At 41.8% G+C, this 13,455-nt stretch overlaps 1 protein-coding gene across 1 annotated transcript in view; it reads left to right on the top strand.

Annotated features, from left to right (window-relative positions):
- Window positions 1–3,557: 3,557 nt before the first annotated feature.
- LOC109398937 (heparan-sulfate 6-O-sulfotransferase 2) overlaps window positions 3,558–13,455 on the top strand; it is a 69,854-nt gene continuing 59,956 nt past the window's right edge. Inside the window, exon 1 of the mRNA XM_019671395.3 lies at window positions 3,558–4,833. Within this exon, the coding sequence (XP_019526940.2) occupies window positions 4,630–4,833 (204 nt within the window). The 5' untranslated portion in view covers window positions 3,558–4,629. The remainder of the gene's footprint in view (window positions 4,834–13,455) is intronic.

Raw genomic sequence — 13,455 nt, 5'->3', positions numbered from 1 at the left:
TTGTATGGTGCAGTTTGATAATATTTATGGAGCATTTATTTTTTCTTTGGAGCAATATTCAATTTGCTATGGGTAAAATTTTATTTTTTTATGTAGCATTTGCATTTATATTTTATTATGGAACATTTCAGTGGTGCAAAGTTTCACTTTTAATGAGATTCTATAAAGTATGGAACGTTTCCAATTATTTATGGGTAACATTGCACATTTTCATGGAACATAAATTCTTTCCTTAGCATTCGATTATACAACACATTCATTGTCAACAAATACGCATATAGATATACAATTTTGATTAAATTCATAAAAATATACGATTTATACCATACAATGATTTACGGTATGTGGTTGGTTGGGTTTTTTTTCCTTCGAAGCTCACGGCAATTTTCGAAATAATTCCTCTCCCGCTCTGATATTCATGCACATTGCACACAACGTAGATGTTCATTTAATTCCATCCGAAGGAGATGTGAATTGTGAAAAGGAACAAACCATGTGCATTAGTGGAATCAAGTTCAGTTCTGTGCCTTCTGGGGAGGAGATGCCCGGACAACCAGTAATCGTTTAAGATATGGTATAAGATGATAAAGTGGAGCCAATTGCGTGCACGCCTCCATTTAGGCGCATGTAAAATGTATGCATATCGCCTCCACTTTAACATCTCATTCAACATCTTATACGATCACTGGTTGTCAGCCAGTGGTTGACTGGGTGGTCAAGTGGCTCCGTACGTACTGGGCATAGCGAATTGCCCGTCAAGCGAATTGGGAGTCGTGGGTTCGATTCCTACCGGAGCACGTGGATTTCTTTTCATAATTTAAATCCAAATTTGTTCATCACACATGTGTTTTTGTGGAGTGCATGAATGTCAGAGAAATCAATTCGAATTTTGACTGATCTGATTGGATTTTCTAATACCTATTTCGTACACTCTTAACAGCGTCGGCGTCGGTGGTGTAGTGGTAAGCGTGGTTGCCTCTCACCCCAGTCAGTTGGGGTTCAATTCCCGTCAACGCCGATGGGATTTTCTGGAACATAAAATCCGTGATCACGCCTTTCCTCGGATAGGAAGTAAAGCCGTAGGTCCCGCCCCATGTGTTGATAGGTTCGATATGTAGGGTCCCAGATGTGGTGGCTGACTTCCTAGGCATCGGTATTTAAGGCTTAGCTCCTAGACCCAGCCGACGTAAAACACAACTGGCGCCGAATGGTCTAACGATTTGGTCTTGCTGACGTTGATGATTAGATTCTCCATAGATCTGCGTTCGGCTAGGTCATTGAGCTAATTCTGCATGTCTGAGAATCGTTGAACCGAATGCCGTTAATGGGACTCATATTTAGCTGCTCTGGTTCTAGCAAGCTCTATCCCAATCTGTATGGGGATCGACTGTGATTGTGGTAAGTTACGGGGATTTTCGGCTTCCAGTCTTCGCGTAATCATGAACGGATTTATGCTCTACACCTGACGTTTCGGCTACATATATCGAGACTTTTTCGAAGGGAAGAATCAGAAATTGGCGCGAAAGTGACCGGCAAGAGCAAGAGTGTAGGAGGTAAAACAAAACCCAAAATAAGTGAACCGGTAGATTTGAAAAGTGCGCCAACGATCGAACTCAACCACTGAATGGATGACGTCCGACTATGTTTAACACATTATAACTCACGATTGAACGGAGTGATTATCTATCCTTTGAAAAAGGCTCAATACATGTAGCCGAAACGTCAAGTGTAGAGCATAAATCCGTTTATGATTACGCGAAGACTGGAAGCCGAAAATCCCCTTAACATAATCTATCCCAATCTTCCGCCAGGTTTTACCAGTGATTCACTCTTTTCGCTGAGTGCGCAACTCACCCAGGTTATTCTCGCTGGTTTCAATAAAGGTATTCTTGATGGTCGTCCATTGCTCTTCTACGTTGCCACTTTCCGGAACATCTGCTGCTTGGGTTCCTAGTTCGTCAAGAAACGAGATCTCTTCATAGCTGGAACTTCTAGTCGGCGTATGTTGAATTGTCGTCCTAGTCTTTCCTCCTGCCGCTGGATCCGAGCAATGCGTAGTCGGATCTCGTCGATTATAAAGTGATGGTAAGACACGGTATCAGCACTGCGTTTATTCTGGACATCTAGAAGGCTCCGTCTCCATTTTCGACTGATGCAGATTACGACAGACCCACGTGACTTTATGCGGTCGATGAAAAAAGAGCGAGTTCCCAGGTCATTGTTGCCACAATACTCTGCTAACAGCTCGCCGTTTTCGCTCATTTCTCCAAGACTATGACGTCCCATGACACGCTCAGGAGTATTTCATCCTCTAGCCGTTGAATGCCAGAGCAGACGCTGTATGAGCCGCACCTCCTTGAAAAACAGACGCTCGTTCCATACCTCCTCAATCTAGCTGAAGTCAAAAGAACAACAGTGCCTTGGCTGCACTACCAGCTTTGCACACAACGCACCTCTAGGAAACAAGTCGTAATCAGCTTCATTGGAGCACTGTAAGTTATCGAAAACGAAATTGAGCTATCATTCGCCCTAAAACCATAGAAAACGTACATTTTCTTCAAGAAAAGAAAATAGTTATTAACTCGACCGTGCGTCTTGCCCCAATTTTGTGATGTGCCTTGGCGTTTTCTTTGGGTGCATCCTGCCTAGGGCAGTTAAAAAATCAAAGCTCCCATATGTTCATAACAATCCTTGGTGCAAAACTAGAGTCCTGTCAAATTTTCAGCCATTTTGGTGGTGATTTAATGGTGGCCCAAGAGCAAAATAGGTTTGTATGGGAATTACTATGGGATGGGGACCCATGGGATGGGAACTTGTTGCATAAATAACTATTATGTAACGAGTTGCAAAAAGTTGATTTTTTTTAAGAAGAGTCTTACATTTGCGAAGAGTATTGAAAAAAATCGAGTTTTGCAATGAGCTCCATACAAAATTTTATGCAATGATTTTTCCATTATGCAACTCATTTGAGTTGCATAATGTTCATAATGCAATTTAAATGAGTTGCATAATGAACATTATACAGCTACTTTTCATTATACTCGTCAAGGGGGTGGATAATGAATAATACATGTATTTGCTGAAAAGTTACCCAAACAATTAGGCAAAAATTGTAAAACTCATCGGATTTGTGAAGAAATTTTCTCGAAAACTCTAATTTCGGTCCAAATTTTTTAAATTTTTGTATAATTTATTTGTGTCCCCCTAACAATTTCGAATTCCGACCAAAATTTTCCAAGAGGGGGGGGGGTATATTAGAGAAAATCAAAATTTGTGTCAGCCTTATTTTATGAGTTTCATTTCTATTTGGAAGATTTAAGGGAAGGTAGAGAACAGTTTCAGCTATCACACACTAGATGTCTTTGCGGTGTGCACAACCATAACGCATGATGTTACGTTTAGCTTTCCAACAGGGCAGCTCCTTAAGGTAATGCAGCTGTCAAACATATTAATGACAGCTATCCTAGAGTGATGTTAACACAGAAACACATGCAATGTATGTGTATCTACACATGCACAGTGCACATCAAGCTGTAGTATAGTAGCGGCTAACCATTGATACAAGCAGTCAGACATTCACACAAAGGCAAATGGTCCACTCAAGTCAGTGCAAAATAAGTGCTGAAGAAAACACAACATGGTGCAAGAGCATCTCTCGGGGCAATTTAGCATTTTTACTCGATGGTGACATATTGATAAACATTAGAAAAGAGTAGTGCTTCTGTTCTTTGGTTTTGAGCGTGTATTAAGCCAAACAATTTTAAATTTTCCTTTATCATATGAAAGTATCAGCGTAAAGCATCCGCAACAATCGAAATGGCATGAACGAAATTTCATGAATGCAAAGAAAGCCATTCAATTGGAAGGCCTTCTCTAGTCTAGACAGTGCCGAATTTCATTGAGATTGCTTTGAAGAGGAACAAACTATTTTTACCATTCATCGAAGAATGTTCTCACATCATTTAGCGGATCATTAGGATGAGGAAGTGAATTTTTCGGGAACGCACTCTAATTTTAGCAAACTGCTGCGATGTTAGTTCGGTTTGTAGACTTCTGGCTAGTGTAGTGAAAGTGATTACCAAAAACTAAAAACTTTCGGTTCAATAGTCTGAACGGCAGAGTAGGTACGGCACTGCGCTTACGCGAAGGTCATCTGCGGAAAATGGAATCTGATGTTCCTTAACAGAGCTCTCCGTTTCGAAGCGATGCGATGGGACAAGTGTTTGTCAAGTTCCCAGAATCAAAAATCGATATACGGCTGTAGAAATCTCCAAACGGTACAGGAAGCGTCTGATGTAGTGCATGAAAGTGTGAAATGCTGAAAGGAATCAATTTTGGTGATTTATGTGTTGCTATGCCCACTGGGGCTCTAGTTGAATAGTCGGTGCGCCGCGTATGCAGTGCTTATGGCGAGAGCGTAGTGCGTTGATTGAATAATGATTATGTAGCCCATCAGCGGAAGGTTACAGAACGCGAGAGAATCAAAACAGAATACACATATCCACCTTCCTGCACATATCGTTATAGTGGGTCTTGCGGGAAGGCGAAGGAGCATATTTTGGTGACTTTTCCATTTCGGTGTAGTTATTCTTTAGTTACAACAGTGAATAACGCAGAACAACAGCTCCAATGAAAAAAGTAATGATACCGTCGTTGGATATGAAAAAGAGTGTTTCGGTCAAAGTAGATAGTGATCTGACATTGCTACTATCGAGTGGAGTGTACGAAATTAAAAAAATGGAGCCCCGCAGGCGGCTCCGTCCCATTGTGATAATCTGTTTGTTTCTCACCATTGCCGGTATCATCGGGTTTGGATACTTCTGCCCGGATCAGGTATGTGCTCTGTAATTTTATGTTCCGATTATTCTAGAAATGTTTGTAATAGTTGAAATCCATTATCCTCTATACGATCGCCATTATACCTCAAATATTGAACATAAAAGAAGTTCAAAATTTGCGCCAGCTTCATAACTATGTGTTTCATGTCTGAATGGATCAATGAAGCAAACTTTGCTAGTATTCACCGCATGTAAACAAAGACGCCACTGTATATGGGCATTAGCATTGTGACAGCAATCGAGTTACGTCAAACACACAAGGCTACGGTGGCGCTATCTGTTCATTCCATAGCGGCCGTTTTAGTTATTTTAGTGATCCATTAACTCGAAACCAATTAATGTTCTTGCCAGTAAACGAATAAAAAATATATAAGTGGAGAATACAATTACAAAGTGCAGATGCAAACCATATCACTTCATTTTAATTTGTTTTCTTTAACATTATTTATGATAAGATGGACTCAACAATTTCAAGCCGCAGCTTTCCAACCTTGGTTAAGTCCAACGCTCGCCCGATCACGCTCCACCTGATCCCCCACGGTGCTCTCTGTGTTATACTCTTTCTTGTGCCAACCGGATCTGATGTGATCGCCAACTTTGCAGCGTTGTTGTACGGCGTTCTCGCAACATGGTCTGCCGTATCTTTTTACACATTAGCTACCTTCGGGGTGTTGAGTTGATCGTAAAAGGGCAGCGAGCTCATTGTTCACCCTTCTCAACCACATATAGTAGTGACCGCCACGATAGGTCCTGATGGCACGGTAAAGGCTGGGTATGCTGCGCAATTCAGATCCCATTGTGATCCACTAGCCTCTGCCCAGCAACTCCTATCCCTACCTCCACGCGGTACCGGCCGGAAACTATGAGCAACCTTAGGGAAGATCGAGTAACCAACCCCGGTGGGAACTTTGGTCGTAGGCTGACAGGGAAGGGGGGCACACTGGGGCAGGATTGAAAATACACGGAAAAAACCTCTAGCTCGACGAGATGTCGAGATACTCATTTGGTATCTTCAGAGAAAATATTTCTATGGACATGGTCGATATTCTGAGCGGTAGGTAATTTTTCTTGCGTTATTCGCATAAAAGTCCTATAAGTCATTTTGGCCAAATTGCATTTTAGCGATATGGTGTCTTCGGCAAAGTTGTTCGGCTATTTATGTTGAAAAAGTTTGCTAAAGACGTCAAATTTCCAAAGCCTACTATTCTTGAGATATTGACCGATTCATAAAATACCTACCTAAAATCGATTTTTTCGTTAAAATACGTTTTTAAACAAATTTAATGTCCGTTTTCGAGTTATAATAATGAAAAATACTAAAATAAAACATACATCGGGGAAATTAGTTGGGAAAAAATAAATATGGATTGATTTTATATAGAAAGTTCCCGAAAATCACGCAAAATGTATATAGGACGTTCTTGCAGTCGGGCAAGTTCGGGCAAGTTTTTTCATCGTCAATCACCTGAAAAATACATTAGCTTTCATGTAAAAAAAATTTCACAGACATGATATTTAATGATTTTTTCTAAATTGGGTTTGAAGTTTAGTGTTTTGGGTAAATTAGTACAAAATTTATGGTCATAAAATACTACGTTTTAAGATGCCAAGTGAACCATGAAAAGTATGGATGCAACTCAGTCACAGGTTTAGTTGTTTCTAATCTCCAAACAAATTGTAAGTATGCTTTGGTTTTATCATTGGTAAATGCGTTATACAGTCACACATCATGAATATTTTTTGATTGTATGATTATTATCTTATTTAATACAGATATTAAAAAAAGTGGAGAGTTATAAGCATAAATGAATGTATTCAATGATCAAAAAACTCAAAAGCTTTTCAATTATTTTTACCTAGTCGTACGTATTAAATATTTAAAGATTTTGCGTACTAAGCAAAACTAATAACAATTCATCAGAAATATACCAGTAAGTAACTATTCTTTGATATTTGATTCCTCTATTATTTAGCTGTCTTTCAAATTAGTGGCCATCACAAGAAGCAAACATATGTCTAGATCTCTACAAAATCTGGATGTATTGTAAAACAGTCGTTGAATCATCACGCCAATACATTTCGTGTGAATAAATCATTAACGAATGATAAAATCAAGGAATGCGTTTATTGGCGGCATTTGGGACATTTTTGTGTTTTACAATTTGTTTGGAGATTCGAAACAACTAAATGTATGACTAGATTGTATCTATACTTTTTATGGTTCACTTGGCATCTTAAAACGTAGTATTTTATGAACATTAATTTTGTACTAATTTGCCCAAAACAGTAAACTTAGAATTCAATTTAGAAAAAATCATTAAATATAATGTCTGTGAAAATTTTTTACATAAAAGCTAATGTATTTTTTAGGTGATTGCCGATGAAAAAACTTGCCTGAACTTGCCCGACTGCAAGAACGTCCTATATACATTTTGCGTGATTTTCGGGAACTTTCTATATTTCTATTTTTTTTTTCAACTAATTTCCCCGATATTTGTTTTATTTTAGTATTTTTCATTATTATAACTCGAAAACGGACATTAAATTTGTTAAAAAATGCATTTTAATAAAAAAAAAAATCGATTTTAGATAGGTATTTTATGAATCGGTCAATATCTCAAGAATAGTAGGCTTTGGAAATTTGACGTCTTCAGTAAACTTTTTCAGCATAAATAGCCGAACAACTTTGCCGAAGTCACCATATTGCTAAAATGTAATTTGGCCAAAATGACTTATAGGACTTTTATGCGAATAACGTAAGAAAAATTGACTACCGCTCAGAATATCGACCATGTCCATAGAAATATTTTCTCTGAAGACACCAAATGAGTATCTCGACATCTCGACGAGCTAGAGGTTTTTTCCATGTATTTTCAGTTCTGCCCCAGTGTGGGGGGGTTTGCTTCGGCAAACCTGAGCGCCTGTTCTCCAGGAGGAGCGGCTCACAACAGCATCTTATTCCAATGTTAGGGGCGGCTGATCTACGTCCGAGTGCCAGGGAAGGACTCTAAGCTCAACTGTGCACTATGGTCCTCCGGAAAGTAGGGGGTTGATGTCAGGCCCTACGGGCCAGCCGTAACAAAACCATTGTAGCGGAAAATCAGCAACAGAATAATACGAACCGAGACCAACGACAACGACCCCAGCGAACAAAAAGGACTTGCGATTGGAAACTCGGTACGTGGAACTGCCGATCTCTCAATTTCATTGGGAGCACCCGCATACTCGCCGATCTACTGAAGGACCGCGGGTTCGGCATCGTAGCGCTGCAGGAGGTGTGTTGGACAGGATCCATGGTGTGACGTTTATAGGTAATCATACCATCTACCAGACCTGCGGCCACACACGCGAGCTGGGAACAGCTTTCATCGTGATGGGTGATATGCAGAGGCGCGTGATCGGTTGGTGGCCGATCGACGAAAGAATGTGCAGGTTGAGGATCAAGGGCCGATTCTTCAACTTCAGCATAATAAACGTGCACAGCCCACACTGCGGAAGTACAGATGATGACAAGGACGCATTTTACGCGCAGCTCGAACGCGAGTACGATCGCTGCCCAAGCCACGACGTCAAGATCATCATAGGTGATTTGAACGCTCAGGTAGGCCAGGAGGAGGAATTCAGACCGACGATTGGTAAGTTCAGCGCCCACCAGCAGACGAACGAAAACGGCCTACGGCTCATTGATTTCGCCGCCTCCAAAAATATGACCATACGTAGCACCTTTTTCCAACACAGCCTCCCTTATCGTTACACCTGGAGATCACCACAGCAAACGGAATCTCAAATCAACCACGTTCTGATTGACGGACGGCACTTCTCCGACATTATCGACGTAAGGACCCATCGTGGCGCCAACATCGACTCCGACCACTATCTGGTGATGGTCAAACTGCGCCCAAAACTCTCCGTCATCAACAATGTACGATACCGGCGACCACCACGGTACAGCCTAGAGCGACTGAAGCAATCGGATGTCGCCTCAGCATACGCGCATAATCTCGAGACCGCGTTGCCAGACGAGGGCGAGCTCGATGAGGCCCCTCTAGATGACTGCTGGAGTACAGTGAAAGCAGTCATCAACAACGCAGCCGAGAGCACTATCGGGTACGTAGAACGGGGTCGACGAAACGATTGGTTCGACGAGAAGTGCAGAGCGGTTCTGGAGGAGAAGGATGCAGCGCGGGCGGTAATGCTGCAGCATGGAACCCGACATAATGTGGAGCGATACAGACAGAAGCGGAAGCAGCAGACCCGTCTCTTTCGGGAGAAAAAGCGCCGCCTGGAAGAAGCGGAGTGTGAAGAAATGGAACTGCTGTGCCGTTCCCAAGAAACACGGAAGTTCTATCAGAAGCTCAACGCATCCCGCAACGGCTTCGTGCCGCGAGCCGAAATATGCAGGGATAAAGACGGAGGCCTCTTGACGGACGGACGTGAGGTGATCGAAAGGTGGAAGCAGCACTTCGATCAACACCTGAACGGCGTGGAGAACGTAGGCACGGGAGCCCACGGCAACGGAAGAAACGACGATGCCAGTGCAGCGGAGGACGGAAATGAACCAACTCCCACGCTGAGGGAAGTTAAGGATGCCATTCACAAGCTCAAAACTAACAAAGCAGCTGGTAAGGATGGTATCGCAGCTGAACTCATCAAGATGGGCCCAGAAAAGTTGGCCACCTGTCTGCACCGGCTGATAGTCAGAATCTGGGAAACCGAACAGCTACCGGAGGAGTGGAAGGAAGGGGTAATCTGCCCCATTCACAAGAAAGGCGACCATTTGGAATGTGAGAACTTCAGGGCGATCACTATTTTGAATGCTGCCTACAAAGTGCTATCCCAGATCATCTTCCGTCTTCTGTCACTTAAAACAAATGAGTTCGTGGGAAGTTATCAAGCCGGCTTCATCGACGGCCGGGCGACAACGGACCAGATCTTTACCGTACGGCAAATCCTCCAGAAATTCCGTAAATACCAGGTCCCAACGCATCACCTGTTCATCGACTTCAAAGCGGCATACGACAGTATCGACCGCGCAGAGCTATGGTGAATCATGGACAAAAACGGCTTTCCTGGGAAGCTGGCTAGACTGATTAAAGCAACGATGGACGGTGTGCAAAACTGCGTAAGGGTTTCGGGTGAACTATCTAGTTCATTCGAATCTCGCCGAGGACTGCGACAAGGTGATGGACTCTCATGCCTACTCTTCAACATCGCTCTGGAAGGTGTGATGCGACGAGCCTGGCTCAACAGCCGGGGAACGATTTTCACAAAATCCGGACAATTTGTATGCTTTGCGGACGACATGGACATTATTGCCAGAACATTTGGAACGGTGGCAGAGCTGTACACCCGCCTGAAACGCGAAGCAGCAAAGGTCGGACTGGTGGTGAATGCAGCTGAGACAAAGTACATGCTGGTAGGCGGAACCGAAAACCTCTGGATCCGTCTGGGTAGTAATGCTACGATAGACGGGGATACTTTCGAGGTGTCCTTACTCGGATCCTTACTGACGGCTGACAACAACGTGAGCCGTGAAATTCGGAGGCGCATCATCAGCGGAAGTCGGGCCTACTACGGGCTCCAGAAGAAACTGCGGTCGAAAAAAATTTACCCACGCACCAAATGCGCCATGTACAAAACGCTACTAAGACCGGTAATCCTCTACGGGCACGAAACATGGACCACCCAAGTAACATTTCAAGTTTTATTCTGCTCTATTATCAGTTTTCATCAAACTGCCAATAAAACTACGGATTCCATCAAAACTTTCTGACAACCGCTATAAGAGCGCCTTTCAACCAAGTGGACCACACTTATATAGGTTTTCAAAGGTACATTTAGATCAACAATAAGATCACAATAAAGCCTACATTTGCTCGTGAACTTTGACAGCCAGCCAGTATTCATTCACTAGTGCGAGAGGAAGAAAACAAATCAATGTTGACATCGCAATCGTCATGGCATCTTTTTCCAGCGATTATATCAAGTAAATTAACGTAATTATAAGTGACTTCGCGTTGATTTCCGGGACACCAAATTATGTGCAAAGACAATTTTACCGCAAACATGGTGATTATGACTGCAGAAAATCAACGCGCCTCCCGAAAAGTGCTGTTTTGATGTAAATTTAATTTAAAAAATTAGTGAAATATATAACCATTTGTGAAAAGATTACCTTTCCGAATAAGCATTTTCTGCTAGTATGCCGTGTTAAGCATATAATCATGTATTATTTAGTTGAAATTTTTGATTTCCAAATTAATACCGCCCGGGAATTAATTAATTAATTAATATCTTTATTAAAGAGACTTTCAGCCCTTGGCTGGTTCGTCTCTGTATATGAACCGCCCGGGAAAAAATCCATATTTCAATATGACAGCAGCAGCTTGCTACGAAAACAGCGCATTTGACAATAAACCTAATATCTCTTCGTCAGAACAACAATAAGTGTAACACAGCGTAACAAAAATTTACTTTTGGTCTGTCTCAAGAGCAAACTTATATGTCTCTGACAGATTTTTGGCAGCTGAATCCGAATCCGGGCTCAGATTTGCTCCAACACGTCACAGTTTTGAGCTATACCTAAATTTATAGGGCAAAATATGCGATTTTGGGCTTCTTTGACTGCAAGTTATTGAGCATGGACATATTTTTTTTAACTAATCAAAAGGTTAATTGGTCAATTAAAATCTAAATGAACGACTTATGCAAAATATTTCGTTTTACCAAATCGGATTTGATAGTTTTAAGCGATTTATGTTAGGTACGATATTTCCCATACAAGTCACCCTCCAAAAGTTGCATGCAAGTTTTCATACTAACATAAAATGCTTAAATCTTTCAAATTTGATTAGGTAAAACGAAATATTTTGCATGAGCCGATAATTTAGATGTTAATTGACCAATTAACCTTTTGATTGCTTAAAAAATATATTTCCATGCTTAAGGACAAACGTCTTAAAATCCCGCTTCAACATTGCATCAAAACTTCAGATGCACAAAACTCAAGAAGCAAGTTTGAAACAATAATGCATTTTATTATTCTGTTCTTGCTCACTTGTTATTAGCTTAAAATAAAATGCTCAGGTGCGATAGTTTTATTTACGCAGACATTTGTGCCCTCAAAATCGTGAGTAGGTGCCAAAGTCGGCCATTGTGGCGGCCATTTTGGGATTCTAACAAGTCTGTCCTTAATGGCATGCAGTCAAAAAAGCCCAAAATCGCATATTTTGCCCTATAAATTGAGGTATAGCTCAAAATTGTGACGTGTTGGAGCAAATCTGAGCCCGGATTCGGATTCAGCGGCCCAAAATCTTTCGGAGACACATAAGTTTGCTCTTGAGACAAAAAAATGTTGCGCTGTGTAATCGATCGTGCCTTCACCATATTGAACTCACAATAAAACCATATGAGGTTTTTGCTATTTTTTTTGAGATGGCGCTCAAATCGGTCATGGATGACATTTCACTGTGGTCCACAATGGATGGCCAAAAAAGTTTAACGGAATAATTTAGACTATTTATTACAATTGATCATATAATATTGTAATACTATTTTGATGAGATGGAAATTATAAAACGGTATATTTTAAATAAATGAATGAATCAAATAACTTATGGATTTTAGCCATGGTTAAGATTATGTTAGTGTTGGCCACCTAATAAGGCACAGTGCATCCGCGAGCATGCCTTCAGAACAGTGATTGCTCTTTCAAGGGATATTTTAAAGTACTCTTGACAACCACAATAAAATCTGTTATAAATCAAATAAGTTGCTGGGTTTGTTACTTTTACGACAATTTTGTTGCTGCTTTCAAGAACGCTTATACTATTCAATAAAAACTTCACCAATGGTATTGTAGATGGCTGCTATAAACGTCTCATAAAACTAAAATAAATCAAGTAAGCTCTGAAAATGTTACTTGGGCATGCTCGAGGAGGACCTGCAAGCACTCGGAGTTTTCGAGCGACGCGTGCTAAGGACGATCTTCGGCGGTGTGCAGAAGAACGGTGTGTGGCGGAGAAGGATGATCCACGAGCTCGCTGCACTTTACGGCGAACTCAGCATCCAGAAGGTGGCCAAAGCCGGAAGGATACGGTGGGCAGGGCATGTTGCAAGAATGCCGGACAACAACCCTGCAAAACTGGTGTTTACAAGTGATCCGGTTGGCACAAGAAGGCGTGGAGCGCAGAGAGCAGGATGGGCGGATCAGGTGGAGCGTGACTTGGCGAGCATCGGGCGCGACCGAGGATGGAGCGCGGCAGCCACGAACCGTGCATGTATTATGGAGAAATATTGTTGATTCGGTTTTATCTTGAATTTGATGTAATACTAAATAAATGAATGAATGAATTGAGTAAATTATTGCCTAACTTCGATGATCGACTACGCTCAGTTCCGGTTAAACATTAGCCAGATCGATATCGATCATGGCCAGTGCCTCTGACGCAGCTGATTCGTGAAATGGCTTCCCTATTTCATTGCCCTGGCATTGAAGTCACCCGCTATTTCCATCGGCCTTCGCCACCTCAGCACGGCCGTCATACAACCCAGCATCTGCGTGGACTGCTCGATCGATTACCACGAAGGCGCTTAGCAGCTTCAAAAAAAAACACCG

The sequence above is a fragment of the Aedes albopictus genome, chromosome 3 (assembly GCF_035046485.1).
Source record: "Aedes albopictus strain Foshan chromosome 3, AalbF5, whole genome shotgun sequence".
Classification (NCBI taxonomy): domain Eukaryota; kingdom Metazoa; phylum Arthropoda; class Insecta; order Diptera; family Culicidae; genus Aedes; species Aedes albopictus.
Note: the sequence above shows the minus strand (reverse complement) of the source record. Positions and strands in the feature narration are given on the sequence as shown.